The sequence below is a fragment of the Capsella rubella genome, unplaced genomic scaffold, assembly GCF_000375325.1.
Source record: "Capsella rubella cultivar Monte Gargano unplaced genomic scaffold, Caprub1_0 scaffold_6, whole genome shotgun sequence".
In the NCBI taxonomy this organism is placed as follows: Eukaryota; Viridiplantae; Streptophyta; class Magnoliopsida; order Brassicales; family Brassicaceae; genus Capsella; species Capsella rubella.
Genome location: NW_006238918.1, coordinates 9970225 through 9993910, shown reverse-complemented (window position 1 = coordinate 9993910; position 23686 = coordinate 9970225). Strand labels below are relative to the sequence as shown.

General features: G+C 32.2%; 1 protein-coding gene across 1 annotated transcript; it reads left to right on the top strand.

Annotated features, from left to right (window-relative positions):
• Window positions 1-19532: 19532 nt before the first annotated feature.
• On the top strand, window positions 19533-21945 carry LOC17882609 (trihelix transcription factor GTL2). The gene is made up of 2 exons (XM_006287260.2): window positions 19533-20024; window positions 20484-21945. The coding sequence occupies exons 1-2, from the start codon at window positions 19639-19641 to the stop codon at window positions 21889-21891; spliced, it is 1794 nt and encodes a 597-aa protein (XP_006287322.1). The 5' UTR covers window positions 19533-19638; the 3' UTR covers window positions 21892-21945.
• The last annotated feature ends 1741 nt before the right edge of the window (window positions 21946-23686 follow it).

Genomic DNA, 23686 nt, shown 5'->3' with positions numbered 1-23686 from the left:
TGGTTGTGTACAAATATGAAAAACTAAGTTATTTTCTGGAGTTGGTATTGTATTATTTGGTATTACTTTTCTGGATTTGGTATGACTATGAAAACTATGTATAACTTAGGTCGTTTACTTCATTTTTGGGATGTGGTATTACTAGAACAACTAAGTAAAACTAGGCTGTTTTAAGAAATCGACATTGGTATTACTAGAACAACTTGGAAAACTATGCTGTTTTCCTGGGTTCGACATTGCTATTACTAGGAAAACTAAGTACAACTAGGATTGTTTTTTCTGGGTTTGACATTGGTATTACTAGAACAACTGGGTAAAACTAGTCTGTTTTTTCTGGGTTCAACATTGGTATTACTAGTAAAACTAAATTGTAATTTTTTGGGTTTGATATTGGTATTACAAGAACAACTGGGTAAAATTAAGCTGTTTTGCTGGGTTTGATGTTGGTATTACTAGAACAACTGGGTAAAACTAGGCTGTTTTTCTGGGATTGATGTTGGTGTTACTAGAAAAATTGGGTAAAAATAAATTGTTTTTTCGCATAACTCAACATAGATTTGCAACATACATAAGATAGAGTTCAACATAGAATTCAAAAAGACACAACATAGAGTTCAACAAGAAACAACGATAAGAATCAAATCACTTAAAGCTAATTTCTTCAAGTGTCTCGATTCGACCCAAAAGCTTTGACACTAGCTCCTTAAGTTTGGCAATCTCTTCATCATTGGCTTCTAGCTTCAACTTCATTTGAGAGATTAGAAAGTCATGGTTTCCGAATTCCCATATTCTAGCAGCGTGCTTTTCATACTGTTTCCTTAAGCTTTTGGTATCTTCTTCAATCGCATCAACCTAGGAAAACTTCGGCATTTTTTCCAATAGTTTTTCCTTAGCCTAGTGGTAATAACCTTGGCATGTGTTTTCCATGTCTGCAATTTGATTCCCCACTAAGGCAAATTTTTCCTTGTTCCGTTTTTAAGCAAATTTGTTTTTTTTCCATATTTCTGAGCCAGAATAAATAAAACTAAAACATATATATGTATATATATATATATATGGATATGTATATAATTTCGAGATTAAAAGAGAATTTTTTTTACTTAAATGTAAATTATAAAAAATAAGAATAAAGAAAAATAAGAAACAAATTTATAAACCTAAAACATCTTTCTCTTCTTCTTCTTCCTCCTCGTCAAACCCCCAGCCCTAATCCTGTTTTCAAATTTTGGTTGCAGGAAGATGACTTCAAATCGAATAAAGATAGTGCCAGGAGGAGCATCAAAAATAAGGAAAAAAAGAGACAAGAGGCATTAACAAAATCAATGGAAAATTTGATGTTGAGGTACCTAAAAAGTTCTGAACCTTCTAAAACTGATGAGCCCTTAGAAAAAGAGATTAATGTGAGTAGTGAATAAGCTGGTATTTCAGAAAACACCCAAGGTAGAAAAATTGCTGAACCCGGCGATGAACATGAGTCTATGGAGAAAGAGAATGAGAATGCGAATAGGAATGATAGGGAGATTGAGAATGAAGAGGAGAAAAGATTTGATTTTAAGTAATATCATATATATAGAGATTTCAATGATCCCGGAAATTGAAGAGTAATTGATAATAGACTGAGAGATTTTTGTTGTTAATAAGGGTCCAATCAAAAGACTTCCCATCGACTTTTATTTTCCAAGAGATTCTATTGGAAGATGTTTTTCTCATTCGTCTTACACGAGAAATATAATAAATGGAGAAAAGCAAGATAGACAATGACTTGTTTACTCAAAGGTAAAAGATAAGATCTTTTGTTTTTGCTGTAAATTATTCACACAAGATAAAAATATCAATCAGTTGGCAACTACCGGGTATAGTGACTGGAGAAACGTTTCAAAAATGCTAAGAGAGCATGAAAAGGTCCTAATCATATCAGATGCATGATTTGTTGGATGGAGTTAGAAGCATATGTTGGAAAAGAGAAAAAACACTGGAGAGTTGTGTTGTTGAGGATAATTGCTTTGGTAAAGGGTCTTTGAAAAAAGAATATAGCATTTTGTGGAAGCAGTGATAAGATTCATAAAGATTAGAATGGAAATTTTTTGGGCATGGTTGAGGTGTTTGGAGATTTTGATCCTGTGATGCAAGAACACATAAGAAGAATTGAAAAAAAGGAAACACATCATCATTATCTGAGTCCTGTTATTCAAAATGATTAGATAATGATGATTGGTACTGTGTCCTGGGCTTTTTGACACTTTGCAAGAAGTTTTGTATACTCGTGAGTTAACTTTTGATGACATTAGAGGGAAAAGGTTATGACAATGGATCAAACATAAAAGGAAAAAATAAAGGAGTGCAATCAAGATTGCTTGAAGTTAATACAAGAGCAGTTTCACACCATGTGGTTGTCATAGTTTGAATCTGGCACTTTCAGATATAGCCTCCTCTTCGACGATAGCATCATTTTTTGGTATTGTTCAGCGTATCTATTGTTTGTTTGCGTGTTCTATAAATAATTGTGATGTTTTTAGAGATATTGTGAATGTTATTACAGTTAAGCCGTTGTCACAAATTCGTTGGGAGAGTCGTGTTCAAAGTGTTAAAGCAATACGATTTCAAGCTCCTCATATACGAGATGCGTTATTTTACTTGGTTGAAAACAGTGATAATCCAAAAACGAAAAATGAAGCCGAGTCTCTTGCAATGAGTGAAATACATGGAATTAGGAGTTTTGAAGTTTTGTTTGGAATGGTAATTTGGTATGAGTCTTTGTTAGTTGTCAACAAAGTAAGTAGGATCTTGCAGTCAGAAGATATGGATATTGATATTGCTATTTCTCAGTTAAAAGGACTTGTTTCTATTTTCAGAAACTATAGAGAAACAGGCTTTCAAGCAGCAAAAGTAAAAGATGAGGGGATTGCTATTAGTATGGATATTGATAATGTATTCTCTGTGAAAGCAAAACACATATGTAAAAGAAAACGCTATAACGACGAAGAAGCTAAAAAATGTTGGGGAAGATATGATATAATCAGCGGAAGAAAACTTTAGGAGCAACTACTTCATCAAAATTGTGGATCAATGTTTGGTTTCTCTTGAAACAAGATTTGATCAGCCTCAAGGTTATGAAATACTTTTGGATATTTGTTTGACTTGACGAAACTGCAATTAGCAAATGATGAAGACTTGATGGTTTCTTGTACTAACCTTGAAGTTTTCTTGAAGCATGAAATGCATTCTCATCTAGATGGTAATGATTTATTTTTAGAGATAAAACTTTTCAAAGAGGTTTTGCCAAAAGAGATGAAAAAGGCTATCGAGGTATTGAATTTTCTGAAGAAGATGAAAAGTTGTTATCCGAATACATGAACTGAATACCGCATAATGATGACGATTCCAGTTTCTGTTGCCTCTACAGAAAGAAGTTTTTCAAAGTTGAAATTCATAAAATCTTATTTACGGTCAACTATGGCGCAAGAGAGACTAAATGGGTTGTCGATAATATTGATTACAAGACGTATGGCTGAAAAACATGATTTTAAAGACTTGATGAATAAGTTTGCATGAAGAAATGCAAAGAGAATAGCTAGATTTGAAGAATAAATCGCTTATTTTATGTAATTTACAGTGTTTGGAAATTACTGGTTTTTTTAATTTTTTTACTTTCGTTTAGTTGTTAAATTTTTTTTTTTTAGCAACCCTTTTTTTAAATTTGATTGTGGCCATTAATAGTGTAGAGACAGCTTTGCCTTCATAGTATCGTTCCATAGCCAAAAAGGATTGAGAATGAGAGAAGAAGATGAAGATGCATGAGAGAGATGAAGAAAAATGACAATGAATGAGAGAGATGAAGAAAATGAAGATGAATGAGAGAGAAAAAGAAGATAAAGATAAAGAGATTTTGATTTTAGTGAATTTTTTATTTTTGTTTCAAAATTTTGAAATTCAAATTTGGTTGGGCAGGATTTTCAAATTTTTTGGGGAAAATTTTGAAATTTTAGGGGTAAATTTATGTCTTTTAGAAAATTAAATCATATTGTATTACTTAACCTGAAACCATTAGAGATAAAAAAGAAGATGAGAAGCAAGAAATACTAACTTAAAGATAAAACGAGAGAATCTACTAAGTACACTTCCTCTACTCTTATATCTCTCCTTATATACCATTTTAAGTGATATTTTGAAACCTTTCGTTTTCATTTTAATGGCGTAAACGAAGATTTGTACGTTTTATTATCCTTTATATTTTATGAGGTAAAAGATCTTTAATTTGTTCTCTTCTCCTGTACATTTCTGGGGAAAATTTTGAAATTTTTGGGGTAAATTTTTTAAATCTTTTTCTTGCCACAAAATAAAAAAATAAAAAATACACACACATCCATTCATACGTTGACACCTGGCAACAAGTGTGTTCACACTATACGTTCACACATAGTTATACTGAAGATTTTAGTTGTACCAAGATTGCAAATAGTTGTACTTTTAGGGTATTTCAATTTAATTAGTTTTACAACCTCTTAAAATTATATTTTTTAGTTGTACAGTTGAGTAAAGCTTATAAACATATAAATATGAGGGTTCTATGCATTCATATATTTAAAAATATAATTTTATAACTTTCTCATCTCAACCTAATGATAATTTACAAAGTGAACTTAAAAGTATAAGAAAACACTTGTTTAGATTCCTACGTACCAACCCAAAATATATATATTTGAAAATTTTAACTCTTACCAGACCTTAAAACATTAATTTTGTCTTTTAATAGTACACACATTCTTAAGTTCAGTTTTAAAAATCAGTTTATGCATGCTCAACTATTAAATCAATTATACAAGTTTCCCAGTTGTTCCAATTGCACCAGTTGTACCAGTTTCCCAGTTGTTCCAATTGCACCAATTGCACCAATTGTACCAGTTTTACGTTACTCATGCCAGTTTTACGTTACTTATGCTACTTTTACCCTGCAATGAGACACCATATACACATCAAATTAACAAACAATCAAACATTGTCACATAACCAAAACATTTGTGGTAATACTAACCAAAGGTTTAATCATGAATCAGACATTACTAGAAACTCCAAACAACAACCATTGTAGTCCTTGTCTCCGTCGCCTTTTATTCTGCGTCCTAGGTCTCTTTGGTGGTCGCTTTTCTCCCGTAGATGTAAACCTTTCAGTTATCTTTCTTCCACCCTTTTTTGCGCTTTGGTAGAATGATGTGCACATCTTTAAAGTAATATGGGACGTTCCACTGAGACTTATCTGGTATTAGATAAATTGTCTTGTAATACGCTATTGCCCACAGCTCCGTCCAATAGTACTTAGTACACAACTCATGCATTTGGATATCCCTAATTTCATCTCCATTCGTTCAGTAGTGTATGAAAGCAGCCAGTGCGTGTACACAAGGGTACTTTTGGATATCAAAAAACCTGCAACTACAACTTCTCAAAAGAAACTTCACCAAATAAGGCTTTCCGTCACTGTCAATGACATTGTATCCACGTTCAAAAGTGTTTAGCTCAATCACTTTTAATTTCTCAGCAACACCCCATAAATTGTGCAAATAATTCTCCACGAAAGGCACCAATTTATTTGCAACCAAACCAGGAACGACCTCTTTCGATGTTCATTAAACCATTGAGAAAAAAATTCAATAATCGCATATTGCATGGGAATTAAAGTTACCTCCTAGCGTCTTTAAATACGATGTTCCATGATTCAACACAGTTGCTTAGTCCTGAGCTAACGGCGAGAACCAAGAAAACCGACCCGAGAAAACCAACGATTTCGATTATCGGCACCGAATTAGATAGGGTTACCAAACAAATCTGAAAAATTGATTTTGACATTCTGTTATCACTTTGGTTTGGTTCGGCGACCCATAATCGATCGGTTTTTCTTAAACCGAGATATATAAAGCCTAAAATGTTCATAACCCTGATAAGTTATCCCCTTTCTTTTGTTTCTTCTCCGGCTGTTGCGAAACAAAGGCGATAAACACCAAAACCTCAAACACTCATCAATCACCATCATCACGTATCTTAATCAAACTTGTTGCATCATCTCCAACTTGGAAGATGACATCTACGAAACTATGTATTCTCTGCATTTAAGTCTCTTCTCCTACCCAAATGTTTTATTTTAGTCATTTAGATAATTAACTACGTTGTGGATTTTGTTATTTCTTTCTTTCGTGGATTTGTATTTCAATACGCATCTCACACGGTTTTCAAGCTAGTTCTTCCAGTCCAGCAAGTGAATCTCATCTCAAAAAGAGAAGTGGAAGCTTCTTTGTCATCTTCACAGCTGTCGTGGCCGGCATCACACTTCCGGCCGTTTTGTCACCATGAGCAATGTGTCGAAAACCCTAATTGTTAATGGGTTGGGCCTTTCATATTGTAGTTGTAGATTTATTTACTGGGTTTGTTATTAGATTTTGTTTTGTTTCAGTCCATTAACTCTTTTCTGTATTTCGGTTTAAATTAATCGAGAAAGAAAAAACTCATTTCAATTCGGAATTGATTTAAAACTCGATAACCGACCCGAATTTTAATTTGGGTCAATTCGGCCAGCTTTTTAGATAACCGAAATTTCGAAAAACCAAATAACCTGAACCGATTAACCCGATTGAACCGAATGCCCATGGCTACAGTTGCTTGTTTCTAGGTTGTACATTTCTCTAGGAAATAAACATATTGCCCATTTTTGGTTGATTGTTCAAGATACTTGGCAGTAGAAGAATATCTTGTCTTAAACGAAGTATATGCCTCATCGAATTCATCCACTGTGTAAATCCTACTACAATTCATGAATCTTTATGCAACGACATCTCTGTTCACGTTGGAAGCATAACCTTTCACATTCTGGGACAAATGGTATATACAATACCCACGATGAGCCTGTTGATACACATTAGCTATGACTTTGATAAGACTTGCATTTCTGTCAGTCATAAATACTATTTCAGAGGAGTCTCCAAAAACCAATCCCAACTCGCATCATTCCCACCATCAAAAACACAAAAAGCTAAGGGATAATGGTGCTGATTAGGATCTTGAGCCGAGGCAAAAACAAGAACACCTCAAGATCCGTTCTTTATAAATATTGCATGAATAGTTATAACCTTCCTCATGACTTGAAACCCTTCAGTGCTAACTCCCAAAGCTATGAAGAAGTACATGAATTACTTATTCTCATCTATATGCACATAAGTTCTCGTACCATGATTAACTGTCTCTAACATGTGCAAATAACTAGGTAGCTTTCTTCTGGGCTACCACGCAAATCACTAACAGTTGTAAGTTTCCCTCTCAAGGCCGTCAAGTATGATATACTCACACCTAATTTGGTCTTCACAAGTTCCATGATTATTTTAGAATGTGGAGTTTCCATCTGTCCTGGATAATCACCATGCAAAAGAGATGCAACTAATTCCGGAGTGCCTTAGCTCTTACTGTTGCTTAACCTTTACTCGCTCGAGAGCAAGTATGCATCTTTTTGTGCCGGCGGATCGAGAAAATCTCAGTCTCATGAACTATTACAGCTCGTAAAACCCCAGTACAACCTTCTTAGAACATTTTAACACATAACACACCTTATCCGACTTCACTATTGCAAAAGTAAAACAGTTAGCAAACGAAGCTCTATCCACCACTTCTTGCAAAGCCTTCTTGTTTGAAAATTCTTGAAATTTACTAAAAGTTAAACCGTCTTCCCATGGAGCTATGAACCTACAAGGTTCTACAACAGGTGGTGGCTCAACATATTCATCTCCTTCATCACATGGTACAGTTTCAGAATTACTATCTACACTCTTTCCTTCTTCTTTCTCAATGTACGGAACAATGGCGTTAACATAACTTTGCTTTTGATAATTCATACCAACAGAACTTTGGCCCACTCTAACTGCCTCATCTTCATCATTAACCACTTGCTCAGGCTGTTCTGAGACTTTTGTGACATCCACAAACAACATACATCTTCGGTTCTCATGATCCAAAGATGTTAGATACACATTCACATCCTCATCATCAATAAGTTCACACTTTTCCCTCAATCCTACCAATCCTACCACAAGCGGATAGTATATCCTTGCTTATAACATCAACAATTTTATATCACTCACTTGTGTCTTGAACATAATACTATACAACCGACCTTCACACTTAAAATGTATTCTAACGTTTTCGCTCATTGTATCCTGCCAAAACAATTCCAAAAAACTCAATTAGTAATACTACTAGTTGTACCAGTTCTACCTATGTACTAACTTTACCAGTTTTACCAGTCACACTAGTTTTACTAGTTTTACTAATTTTACTAGTTATACTACCTTTACCACTTTGCCTAATTTTACTAGTTATACTCAAAATCGAATCGAATGTTTTGGCTCCTAAATTCTGCAATTCAACACGATTCAAACATTGAAATCAATTTCTTATCAACTAAATAGCTTAATCGACCCAAAACCCATGGTGAAACACCTAATGTGCTAAGCTACTCAACCACAATTCAATCTAGATTTCTAATATCCAAACCCTAAACTATTCAATTAAGAATTGACAAAGAACACACCTGCAATGTGAAGGAGAGATTGCCACAGCTCGCAAAAAGTGAAGAAACGGCGACAATGGATGAGGAGAGCTTGCGTCGGCGCCGGAATTAATGAGTTCGCGACAGGAGGAGAGAACCAGCTCGTCAGGGAAGGAGGGGAGTACCGATTTGATTTTTTTGTTTTTTGTTTTTTATTTTTCTTCTTTTATTATTAAAAATAAATAATAATAGAAAGAAAAAGAAAATAGAGAGGGTAGAAAAGGAATAACACATTTGGTTTAATGAGAGAGGGGTATGAAGAATAAAAAGGGATATAGGAGATTAAAATTATTGAAAAGGGACAATAGAGATGATTGCTCTCTACAATGCCGCAATCTCTAATACTTCCTTTATCAACCGTTGGGTCAAACCATTCACAATAGAAAATTGTGATCTTTAGGTTAATAAATCCTGGATAATCAAGCTCGTCAGAAACAAATACTCACTCCTCATGCACATATCAAGAGGCAAGTTGTATGGAGTCAAGATCACTGGCCACAACAAATGATTTTTGGACATCCCAAAAGGATTAAAATCGTCCGTACATAGTACAAGATAAACGTTTTGCAGTTCATTTGCAAATGAGGGATGCAATTGCAGAAAATTCTTCCGCTCAGCCGCATCTGATGAATGACACATTACTCCTTTTTCCGAATCCTGCTCAGCATGCCATCTCATAGAAGTTGTATTCTTCTTAGATTGGTACATTCTCTTCAGCCTATCTCCAATGGGTAAGTACCTCATCTTACTATATGGTATTCTTGTTCTTCCTTCACTAACCTTATACCTTAGTTTTCTGCACAACTTGCAATACTCCAACTTATCATCTTTTTTCCAGAAGAGCATACAATAATCTATACATACATCAATAGTATAGTATGGCAATCCTAGCTTTCACATCAATGTCCCGGTCTCGTAATATGAACTAGTTGCATGATTACCATCTGGTAAAAACTCTGTAAATTAATTATGCCCATGAATCCATGCAAGTTTTAGACAAATTGTAATCGACCTTATTGTTCATGAACCGAGCTGCTAACAATAATTGCGATTGACCTTACCGACATCCATCATTCCCACTTTGATCATGTTCACGATACTCATTATATGGTATCAAACCATGAAATGCATCATGAACCATCTCAGCATACACATTATTCCCATCAAAACCTACTGATTCATTAGTTCCCTCCCCATGATCAAATCATATTGGTTCATGACTAGTATAATCTGGATTATTACCATAAAGACTATTATTTCCCTCTCCAACAACATCATAATCTTCACCATGTCCATACCATACATAATAATTTGCCACAAACCCTTTACTTAGCAAATGACTCAATATTGTGCTAAGTTTCAACAATTTTGAATTCGCACATACTACACAAGACCAGTAACACCTACCTCTTCTATTTTGTTCATTGCTACTCGCACACTCGATGAACTGTTCTACACCTGCCAAATATCCCATTGAATTAGTTCCGAGATCGATCCGATTGTACATCCATTCTCGTGAAGGATATTCAACATCGCTTTAACTACTTTTTCTCTCCTCTCTTTTCTTTTATTTTCCCTTCTCTCTCTTCTTATCTTTTGTCTCGCTCTTCTTTTTGTACTCACTTTGAGTTTGGGTTTGAAGAAGTTAAGGGGATTTTGTTTTGCGACGGTTTTGCAACCACTTCAAAAGGAGTCGCAAAACTTTGTTACAACCACACATTTTCAACATTTTTCAAAAAATTATTGCCTACTTATTTGCGACTAAAACTACTGGTGTAGCAAAAGTTTGCTATACCGAACTTTCACATTTTCAACGTTTGTAACAACATTTTACTGTGACTACTACACGAAGTTGCAAATCCGTCGCTATTTTGTGACTAGTTTGGGACTATTGTTTCCGTAATATGATACTGGTGAGAAGATATTTTCCCCTTGAACACTTTGTTTGGTTGATGGAGTAGATCTGTGATTGTGGCCGGGTTGGAATGGTCGGCAGGTCCAAAACAGGCGGGTTTGTGCGGACTAACAAGTTCCTCACACAAACAACAATCCCTAACAGAACTAAACGCAAAATATTGTTTGGATGGAACATGACACAAAGGGGCTATTATACCACATAATATGATCATGGTTAGAAGATCTTTGCCTCTTGAAAATTATGTGTGGTTGATGGAGTAGATCTGTGATTGTGGCCGGGTTGGAATGGTCGGCGGTTCCAAAATAGGCGGGTTTGTGCATATTGGTGCCTGGTTTGATCTGATAAGTGGCCGGGCTGCGAATGGACGGCTGTTCCAAAACATGCGGGTTTGTGAGATGGGCGGCCTGGCTGTGAACGGACGGCAGTTCTAAAACTGGCGGGTTTGAGCAGATGAGTGAATGGGATGATTTCTGGACTGAGAATGGATTGGTAGAAACTTTCAAGGGTTATGACAAGCCTTTGAAGTTTCGAACTCGTTCCTGCTTGAATATGACGCACCAAGACCATTCACGAGAAGAGATTGTGATATTACACACACAAGCTCAAGAACAAACCAATTCAGAAAATATTTTAGATAGAAAAAGGTTTGATGATTTTTATAGAGAAAGAAGACTGAATATATAGAGTTTAAGAGACTAGGGCCACAAAACAAAATGACTCTTCGGCTTCTCTGGAACGGGCTGGGATGGAGAACAATGGGCTCTTATAAAAGTGTGTGGGCTTGTCTCATTAAAAATCTCTCTTGGAAAACCCAGTGGGACAAAACCAAGAGTAGGGAAAAAAGAGTACAAGTCACACCCTCCAAAATCTCTGCTTAAGTTGCTTGAATCACAACCAAGGTGGCTGGATAAGCACACTCAAGACTACCATGAACTTGTTGTAGAAGTGTGGTGGTAGCTTGACTTAGAAGCTTCGTCTTTGATCTTGTCATAGGACCTTTAGGGACTTGTAAAGCTTCTTCAGTTATAATCCCTCCGTCTTCAAGCTGTTCTTTAGGTTCAAGCTGCTCCACAGCTCTGTGTCCTTCTCGGGTTCAAGCTATTCAATATCTCCAAGCTCCGAGCTATCCATGATCATATAATTCCGACTATTAAAATAGTCGCAAAATAGTCGCTTTGAGCGACTCGTTTTCGACTATTTTAGTTTAGTCGCAAATTAGTTGCAAAAGAACGCAAATAAGAGACTATTTTGAGACTTTAATCATTCATTGTTAATTACCGACGGTTTCCATCTGGAGGTGCTATTATCGTTTATGTATCGTAAAATGGTCACAACATCGTCGTTCTTTTTTGCGACCGAAAAAAAAGTCACAACAGCTAGTCCCCAAAACGCAGGTTTTCTTGTAGTGAATTAGGTTCGGGTTTATCGAGTCGTTGATTTTGGGTTTGTTGGGTTTGGGTTCAGAGACAAGGTAGCACTATTCTCGCCATTTCTCATTGTTGAGAAGCAAAGGAAAAAAAAATCAAAATTTTGGTTCAGGCTCTAATACTATGAAGGAAATCGTAAAGATCAATTATTACCATTAGATATAGCAAAGAGAGTTTTGTAATCTAAGAGGTTTGTACAAGCAACACAATTTAATATAATTAAAATTATATCCCTCATAACTTGTAATTAACCTCTATGTTGGAACTAGTTTTTTGACGAAGTGGGTATGATAATTTTTCGATGTATATTATGGCGAAAACGTTCATCGAAATGATTAGAATACGATGAAATCGTTGATGTGTGCACTACACTGTTGAATATTGGAATATCAAAAACCGGCCAGTTGTGGTCCAGTATTGACAAAAAAGAAAGAGTCAAAAACGGAGTTCGTTTGAATGAGAAATGGATGTTCGTTTATAGTTGTGGAAAGCTTATAATTTTGATCTAGGGTAAATTATGGGTTAGTTGAAGTATGTAAGTCGTAGGTTAGTTTTCGTAGTCTCTCTTTGGTTTGTCTTTCTTTAGTCTCTATTGTACACCATTTGACAAAACAAATAAGATATTAGACAAGCAAAAATTTTTGACCTACAACGGATATGTTCGTTTGGTCACCGAAGGCGGTTGCGGCGAACGCAACGTTTTTGATCGCTAAATAAAATCGACATTCAAAATTTTTAATCGCAGAACATTGCGTTCGCCGTTGCGGTAACCTGCGGCAGCCAAACCGCAGGTACATGCCCAATATCTAAAAGTACGCTAAACATAATTTATGTTTGTTATCAATATATCTACAATGATAAATTTTAAAAAATTAGTGGCGAGACTTTACCGATGATCTACCAATTCCATGAACCATGACGAGTCACTTTGCTTATCCGATTTGTTTAACAATAAGCGTCTCAACTTTGCATGGATACATCATACATTTGATCGCATTAGTTTAGGATATTTATTTTCGTTTTCTGTTTTCTGCATAGATAACTTAAAAGAAGTCGTAAATTCCATTTTTGTGGGCATATGGTGTTGAAACTTTATGTGACAATAGACGGCCCAAATTGGACAAGCTAATGGACTAATGGTACTCCTATTCATTTGTTAACATTTACGTCTATTTATGGTTTGATAACTTAATATTTGTTGACAAAACTTAATATCTGTTGACAAAAAAAATACAAATATGTCCATATATATATATATATAATACTAGTTTAGTACCCGTCCGATAGACGGGTTATCTTTATTTAAAATTAAATTAAAATTAAAATTAATTATAATTTATAAAAAAAATCATTTCCAAATTTTTTTTTTGAAAAAATAAGAGAAATTAATTTCATTTGGAAAGAGATTTTATTTGGTTTGAAGTATCAAATAAACGTGTATATATATATATATATATATCTTAAAATTCGTTATTAAACGTTAATTATAATAATCTAGTAATGTCAAATTGACAATCATCGAAACATTTGGGAGATATTTGGGAGCTATTCACCATTACTCATAATATTGCTAAAATATTTTTTAAAAATCTTAATTTAGCAATTATCCTCTAAAACATGATTATATCATTTTGTAAAAAAAATTATTTCTTAACTTTCAATTTTTCAGAAAATCATTCTCAGACTATGAAAATTAATTAATTATTATTTAATATGATGGTAAAGTTCTTTCAAATTAACATCAATCTAAAATATGATGTTAAATACAAATATAGTCATTTGTAAATAAATTCATATAAACAACGCAAATAAACATAAAAGTTCTAAAATAAATTATAGCATTGTTGAGGAAAACATTAAAAAAAAATTCAAATACGAATTATAAAAAACTACTTATTTTCTTTAAAAATATTTTAAAATTACTATATTACGATTTACATTGAATTTATTATCTTTAATTTAAGCTAAAAATATTATTTTCCAAAATATTTTATTCACCCTTATGTTTTAGACAATGAAATTTCTCAATGGCATAATACATCTATACATAAATTAAAAATTAAACAAATATAACATATTATAAAATAAAATCATGAATAAAATTATGTATTTAGTTAAACTCAAAATCTAATTTATTTGTAAACTGTAAATCCTAATTCTCCTTTATGAACCCAAACTGATAAATAACCTTGTTTAATTGTAAAACCTAAATCCCACTCCTCTTTAATAAACCCAAACCGATAAATAATCTCGTTTAATTATAAAATCTAAACTAAAATGCCGATTTATAAACTCAACATATAACCCTTATAATTGTAAAACCTACAACTGGCAAAACCGAAAATTAGGTTAATTGTTGAAAGAGAATTTTTGAGAAATACCCCTTTTGGTGTACCATTTTGTTTTTTAAATACACCAATTTTCTATTCATTTTAAAAATATCATTTTTCAAATATGAAAAATTGTAAACTTTTATATAGTTTATAAGGTACATCTAGATCATCATTACTATTTGGAGACTCAATACAAATATTTATAAACTTTTATAAAAGTTTTAAACGGCATTTATAAGAATTTTATAAGGTTTTTATAAGGTTAACAAAGTTTTTATATGGTTTTTAAATAATTTTTAAAAGGTTTTTAAAAGGTATTTATATGGTATTTAAATTTACACACATAGAAAGATAATTTGTGTCTAAATATATAAACTTACACATATTTTTTTATAAATATCAATTTTTTTACTTTTTAATTATCAAAAATACCCTTTTTCCATACCACCTTTTAAAAATACCACTATAAATCAAACTTTAAAAAAATAAACCACTTTAAATGTTGAATTTATCCAAATATGTGTGTAAACTTATCAATATACACACAAATTACCTTTACATATGTTTAAATATTTATATATCTTTTATAAATAGCGTAAAATAACTTATAAATACCTTTTAAAAACCTTATAAACCCTTTAAAAAACCTTATAAAACTTGTAAAAATGATTTAAACCATTTAAAACATTATAAAATATTTGTATTAAATTTCCAAGTAGTAGTTATTATATAGAAGTACCTTATAAACAATATAAAACTTTATAATTTTCATATTAAACATGGATATTTTTGAAAATGGATAGATAAAGGAGGTATTTTTGAAAAGGGGTACACCAAAAGTGGTATTTCTCAAAAATTCTCTTTAATCTTTTATAATTATTTTTAATGTTGTTTAAAATTTCTATTTGTATCTTAATATTAACAAAATTAGATATAACATGTTGCGACATCTTATGTTTTTACTTGACACTTATCATGATCACGTGAGTTAGTAAATTTAGAAACCAAGTTTCGACATATAATCTTGTTTAATTGTTAAACTTAAACCATAATTCTTATTTATCATTTATATACCCAAACCAACAAATAACCTGATTTAATTGTAAAATTAAAGTTTAAACCTTAATCCTCTTCTGTAAACAAAAACCGCCATATATTCTTGTTAGTTATAAATTTTAAATTTCTATCTTATTAATAAATCAAATTGACATAACTGAAATTAGGTTATTTGTTTAATTTTATTAATAATTTTTAATATATAATTCTGTATAATATTTATTTTATATATTTCCTTTTTCGATAGGGTTAATAATATTTCTATTTTATCCAATATTAATAAAATTAGTACGACACGTGTCAACATCTTATCGTTTATAATTGACACGTGTCACGATCTTGTTAATGGTTGACTTTGAAAACTAAAGTTTATATAATGAGATATTCTTTTCAATATATGGATAATATACTAAAATTATTAACAAAATTGAAAAGAAATTCAAACAAATTAAATTATGTAAGGTAAAATGCAAAAGAGTAGTTACTTATAAATGTGTAAAATCTCTTTCGCCATTTTTGACAAAGCACTAACTTAAAACAAAAAAAAGAATTCATAAACTCTATCTGAAAAATCCAAAAGCCAAAAGTATTGAGTCGAATATACACTAGTAAAAAAAAATCTTATAGCCACTTGAATATAGAGATTAATATTCGTGGATGTGTCTTAATATTCGTGGCTATAGCGGCATACCTTAAATAATTTGTGGCTTTTTAAAAATATCTTATAGCCATGAAATTTCGCGACTGCCAAGTGGCTATAGGTATTTTTTTTACTAGTTATTCAAATATCTGAATGCCGAAAACTAGTTTCATTTAGCCTAGATCTTACATCCAAAATATACTCGAATTCAAAGGGTATATGTTTATATAATTTTGCAATGTTTTGGAAATGTCCTGCCAATTCCTAAATCAAAGATCACTTGGCATTTCTTTTTACCTCGAATTGCTGGCTTCTATAATGTTTTTTTTCCTTTGCTAAATGGTAAATATTTCATTAATAATAATGAAAAAAAAAATTGTCAAAAGAATTAGATATCTATACATTGCAAAAGAAAAAAAATAATATGAAAGCACAATACGATCCTAAAACCAAGTTGTCAATCAATTTGCTCGATCAACCAATTAAACTATATGAAAAAAATGAAGCAATTACGTTTTTGTTATCCTTCTGGAACGAGTTGCAAAAAGAAAAAGAGAAAAGACTATTGTGAATTGTCTTGTTACGATAAATATTAGCTCTAGAGACTTAGATGCTCGAGTGACCAAGCCATCAACGATGAAAACTCCAAATCATCGATCACATACACGACGCATGTGAGACAACATCAGCTTAGAATAACTCACATTCTCTTATTGTAACAATCATTTTGACTTGTAACTTTGTAACAAAAACAAAATTCATTAGGTCAGCTAGCCCTGGACATAAAAACTGGAACCGAAAAATCGAACTAGAACCGACCCAAAAATAACATGTTCGGTTCAGATTTGGTTATTGCCTAAATAACTGATAGATATTGTTCTTCTCTACTCGTGGATATCGGGTCGGATCCAGATATTACCTGAGAACCAAATGAGTACCCGTTTATCCGGATTTAGAGTATATTAGATTGTGGGGTTCCAACCTAAAACCAATTGCCAATAAGTGGAGAGGCCCATATATCTTATATAATAGTGAGGATCCTACTCAACTTTCAATGTGGGATATTGTATCCCTAATAGAGTAAACCTAATCTAATTTTCTTTCTATTTTGTTTTTATTTTTGGGTATTTTGCTACATTTCATATACAAATGAGTGCATTTTACCCTAACCAAATGAATATCCAAGTATTTTGGATATAATACGGTTCCAAAAATGTAAAACCGAACCGACCCAGAACCGAGAGGATCCAAACCGTTATCCGAACCGAAACTTTTTGGATCTTAAATGGATAAAACTTTCTTATATCCGTAAGATCCGGAACCGATCGGTTCCTACCTAGAACCCATATGCCCAGGGCTAAGGTCAGCCACAAACACACAAGTTTATCAAAGAAGAAGAATCACATAAATGTGATCCGTCCGTCTTATGGACATGCAAAGAACTAAAGAAGTATAGTAGATGTGAAACTAAACTAAGCCGACACTAGAGAGAAAGAAAAAATAATGAAAGCAAGAATTTGCACGTACCTCGTCCTAATAGTGTGATTCCCATGATCCAATACAATATCGCTGACGACAATAACGACAAGTCGACAAAAGTAAAAAAATAATAATGAGGTGCACCATAAATAACGTGGACCTGAAAGCAGATGAATAAAAACCTAAAAGACAAAATCAATGGGGTCGTAAAAAAAAAGAAAAAAATCAATTTTTAACAAAAAATAAATAAATAAAAAAGAGAGGACCCAGTTCCTGCATGTATTCACGTGCCCTGCCATTCTCGTTTGCCGTTTATTACACTATCATCTGCATCTGCTTCTGCATAGGATTCTAAATTATGTACCTCCAAAAATAATTTTATATATATTTTTAATGTTTTCTTAAGTATATTATATCATAATAAAGACAAAGAATAATTTATGTAAAAATAAGACAAAACAAAACACAGTTTTTATATTTTATTTTTGTATACTGGAAATGTTTATGGTCGTCTCTAGAAAAATCAGTGAGATGTAAAAAAAAAAGAGATCACTCCTACTATTTAATCTCTTATGTCTAGTTTTATTTAGTTATGCAAAATTTATTTGATTTATTAAGTTATGTATTTTGTTATGAAATTTTTTTTTCTTAACTAAATTTTTTTTCATTAGTAAATTTATTTCGTAACTGTTTTAATAATTAAACATTTGTAATTGACCAAAAATAAAATTAATAGTTGTTAGCCTATGTATTATAAATTTTTTAATATAAGTATGTTATGAATTTTTTTTTTGTAAATAAGAAATTATATTATTGGCGTTTCAAAAAGTTGAATATACAATATTTTTGGTTGATATTTTCTTTTCGTTTTTGATATATCGCACCAACTTAATAGATTTCAGAATCTTAATAATTTTTTTGTTTTCGTACCATTCTTTTATATATTATCTAGATGTCTGAAACTCGGAGACAACCGACTAACTCCACGAAAGCCTAACGCTTCATGGTCACGGTCGCGGAAATATTCTACAAGCTCGACGATGTCGCCATATTAATCTCTCGGTGGCCACGGCTCGAGAAAAAAAAAATTATTTTCGTACCTTTATTTTATTAGAAATTAAAGAAATACACTCATGTCTCATGCCCATTTTTATCCTATGAATTTAAGACAAAAGTATAAAAAAATATGAATCTCAAAACCAGCTTTAAAATATTTTTACATTTCTTTTTTCAAGTATTCAACTATACAAGTATTCCTTTAATGCATAGGTTTCACTTAATTTGTTTGAGCATAAGGGGTGGCAATAACATGGGCTAAATGATTCGATTTTATAATATATTGGGACAAAAAAAAATGTCAGTGGTAAATGAGAGAGAGGTGATGTTTGGCGTTTTTAGTAATATTGTTTTATTTTTCTTTGCCATTTTGTAAATTTGAATCTAATATAATTTCTTTTACATTTATTATACAATAACTCTCACTATCAGTCAATTATTATGCAAAAACAAACAAAGTTTTTTTAAAAAATTGGACTGTATACGCGTGTTTATCTACAAGGTAGCTTTTCGAGTAACAAATTGACTTGTAATTTCATTATTGCTATGTTTTAATATATTATAGAAAGATAAGAACAAAACATATATACATTGCTCATATATACAAATTCAATTAAATCAGAAATTTTCTTTTGATCATTTTTTTCATAAAAATTAGCATTTAATTTTCTTTTCATCAATAGGACCGTACGTGAGATTCAAAATCTCAATTCTTGAACTATATGCCAAATAATTCAAGAATGGTTTGAAGATTCTCTAAAAAGTTAATAGAACAAAACCAGAAAAGAAAATAAAGTTTCTCCATCATCTTTTATTCTTGTAATTACTTAGTATATAACATTTTATAACATATATTATACACTGTTCCACGAGTTTTTCTTATACAATTAATAATCAAATATACACTCCAAATCATGTTTAAGATATAAAAAAAAAAGTATTCATTTATGGCATAAAACCAACCACAGATATTTTACTTTTTTGTTTAATAAATATCAATTCTAGTCCTCAAAAATGAAAAAAGAAAATAGCAATATAAAAAAAAAAAAGAGAGACACTAAAATGAGAGAGTAAAGAGAGATTTCTATGTGAATAGCTTTATAAGTGAAACCAAAACAAAACAAGAAGACTAATAAAAGAAAATGTTTGATGGTGGAGTACCGGAGCAGATCCACCGGTTCATAACATCACCACCGCCAGCTTCTCCTCTTCCGCCGCATCAACCGGCGGCTGAAAGATCACTCCCTTTCCCTGCCTCATTTGCTTCCTTCAACACCTACCATCATCAAGCTCAGCATATTTTGAGTCTTGATAGCCGCAAGATCATTCACCACCATCATCATCATCATCACCATGACATCAAAGATAGTGGTGTTGCTACTACAGCTGAGTGGATAGGTCACACTGATCATGATGGTAGTGACAATCACCATCATCCATGGTGTAGTGATGAAGTTCTTGCTCTTCTTAGGTTCAGATCTACAGTTGAGAATTGGTTCCCTGAATTCACTTGGGAACACACCTCAAGGTAACTAATTAACACATATTTCTTCTAATTATGTATATATATACATCAACAAATATTTATGTTTCTGTATATGCATATGGACATGAACCTAAGTATCTTAAGTTAATGTTTATATGTGTTCATGTATACATATTAGTTTTGGTAGAATTAAAAAGAATAAAGCAATTATAAATGGGAATTCAAGTTACACAAGTTGATTATGGTAGACTAGATCTTGTTTGTTTCGACTAAACACTTTTAGGATCTTTATTTAGTTTTTAGGTTAGCAAATGATTGACCATTAATACGTATTTTAAATGTATACATAATAATTGACATTTTAATACATTTTTAAAAAAAATAATAGACATAATAAATATGTGTATATTAAATTGGTATAAGTATGTGTGTCTATATATTAATATATGTATGTTCACATATTAATGAGGCTATGTCGTTTATGAAATTATGATGTTGTAGAAAGTTGGCAGAAGTTGGGTTTAAGAGGAGTCCACAAGAATGCAAAGAGAAATTTGAAGAAGAAGAGAGAAGATATTTCAATGGTAACAACAACAACAACACTAGTGATCATCATCAACACATAGGCAATTACAACAACAAGGGAAATAGTTATAGGATATTTAGTGAGGTTGAGGAGTTTTATGATGGTCATGTCTCACCAGAAGTTGGGGATAACCAAAACAAGAGGACTAATTCACTAGAGAGAAAAGGAAACGTGGAGGAAACGGGACAAGACTTGATGGATGAGGACAAATTGAGAGATCAGGATCAAGGTCAAGTAGAAGAAGCATCAATGGGGAATAAGATGAACTTGATTGATGTAGGAAAAGTAGTGGAAGATGATGTGAAGTCTTCATCATCTTCGAGCTTAATGATGGTCATGAGGGAGAAGAAGAAGAAGAAGAGGAAGAGGAAGAAAGAGAAGGAGAGGTTTGGTGTGTTGAAAGGGTTTTGTGAAGGTCTTGTGAGGAACATGATTGCACAACAAGAGGAGATGCATAAGAAGCTTCTTGAAGATATGGCGAAGAAGGAAGAAGAAAAGATAGCAAGAGAGGAAGATTGGAAGAAACAAGAGATGGAGAGGGTAAACAAAGAGTTAGAGGTTAGAAAACAAGAACAAGCCATGGCTAGTGATAGAAACACCAACATCATCAAGTTCATATCCAAGTTCACTGACCATGATCTTGATCAAGACTTATCTTCTTTAGCTCTACCACAAACCCAAGGAAGAAGAAAGAAGTTTCAAACTTCATCATCATCACTATTACATCAAACCCTAACTCCTTTAACCAATGACAAGTCACTCCAACCCATTCCAACTAAAACCCTAAAAACCAAAACCCAAAACCCAAAACCACCAAAAAGTGAAGATAAAAGTGATCTTGGCAAGAGATGGCCAAAGGATGAAGTGTTGGCCCTTATCAACATAAGACGCAATATCAGTAACAACATGAACGATGATGAAAGCTCATCACCATCATCAAAAGCTGTTCCATTATGGGAAAGAATATCCAAGAAAATGTTGGAGCTTGGGTACAAGAGAAGTGCCAAGAGATGCAAAGAGAAATGGGAAAACATCAACAAGTATTTTAGGAAGACAAAAGATGTTAACAAGAAGAGACCACTTGACTCAAGGACTTGTCCTTATTTTCACCAACTCACAGCTTTGTACAGCCAACCCTCCACAGGGACCACTGCCACCACCACAGCCACGGCCACATCAGCCGGAGATCTTGAAACCCGACCCGAGGAAACCCGGGTCGGATCCGAAGATCTTGATAATATTCCTACACCCATGCATGTAGATGCAGATGGTACCGGCGATAAAAGCAATGTTCAGTTTTCAGGTTTCGATCTTGAGTTCTAATTAAATAAATAAAAAACTTTATAATATATATAATATATGTTTATTCTCTTATTATTGTTTTTTTTTTTTCTGTGTTGGTAAAACGTCATTTTTGTTTATTATCATGAAAAAGTTATATATATATATATATATGAATAGTATCATTTACTGTTTTACGGATTAGTGGGAAACGTATCTTTTGGCGACTTGGACCGTACACGTGCACCGACAAACAGTGAAATTCAGTTGAACTTGAATAAACTACTGTTTAAAATTCCAAATTATATTCTAGCTTTTATTTTCTATGAATTTCACAAATTTTATGTCATGAGATCAGATCTTTTTTATAACACAAATATAAAAATATATAAAAGAAAGGCTTGTTTTTGTGTCTTTAGTTACTTAATTTGGTTTTTATTTTTAAAACGGGATAACAAGAATGAAAGAAAAAAAAAAAGTTGTCTAAATTTACATGTTTGATCATACATATACACGTCTTTGATTTTGTACAATATTAGACAAAACGATATAAAAAAGCTGTCTGATTTTACATGTTATGTTTTTGTATTTTTTTTATATTAAACTTATTTTTTGTTAGACATTTTATATCATTTTTACAGGTTAAAGAGAAATATTATTCTTGTTATTAAATATCTATATGTATATATTGTTTTTGTTAAATTCTGTTTATAGAGAGTTTAAAGCTTTGTCTGATTCGAAAATGTATTTTCATACTAATCGGTCTGTAAAATTGTAGTAATTTTGTTGTTATCCATCTTAATTTTGTAGACATTTACAAAAGATGGACCAATAGAAACTTCTGGTAAAAGTATAAAAATCGTCCGTTTGTAATGTTTATGACCAAACTATGTAAAAGATAATGGCTTCAGATATGGAAATAAGAGTTTTGATCTAGGATCTCTTAATTTTCTTTTTATTTTTATTTATTATTTATTGCAAATTATGAGAATATTACAATGACGTAATTATTACCGACAATTTTGTCTGACCATATTAGTTTCACCATATATTACAATTTTTCTAACGATATCTCTTTCATGCGTAAAATCACGGCGAATGGGTCTAATTATGCATTATTATAGATCTTCTATAAGCTTATCTCCTAAATCTGTAAATTAATAAATCTCATTACATACGTATCGAATCCAAAATCTGTTGATGTAGAAGCTTTAAATGAACTTTCGTCGACCACTAGACTAACACTACTTACAATGGATATTTTTTAAGCTGTTGAATAAATACAGTTGAATCACTACAATGGTATATCGAAAACAAAAAACATTGACATGGCCACAACATAGTTGAAACCGTATTTGTTAATCTACAACTATATTAATTGTTTTTTTTTTTTGTGCACCTAACTATATTAATTGTTAATACCACATAATCTTAGTAAAAACTTTGGTATATACAGTATATATATAACCGTATGTGAAATATACATCACATACAGTACTTGTACTTCAAATCCAAATAAACGTAGATGGTTCCAAATTTGAACATGTCATCGCATTATTTATACAAGATTAATCGTACTTAAGAAAAAGTTAATAACTTGGACGTTTTCACACTTCACGGTTCACACACTGCTCACACACACTATTAACTTAGCTGTAATGAATTGTTCTATTATAGAATGCTTCCTTATTAGGAACCTTGAAGCTCCATGATAGAGACTTCACTGTTGCTGTTAGAGATAGATATCAGAGATATCATATCAAATTTATATATAAATCATAAAATTTCATTTGAAAATATAACAATTATTCTTATTGCACGACCGACGTCGAGAATT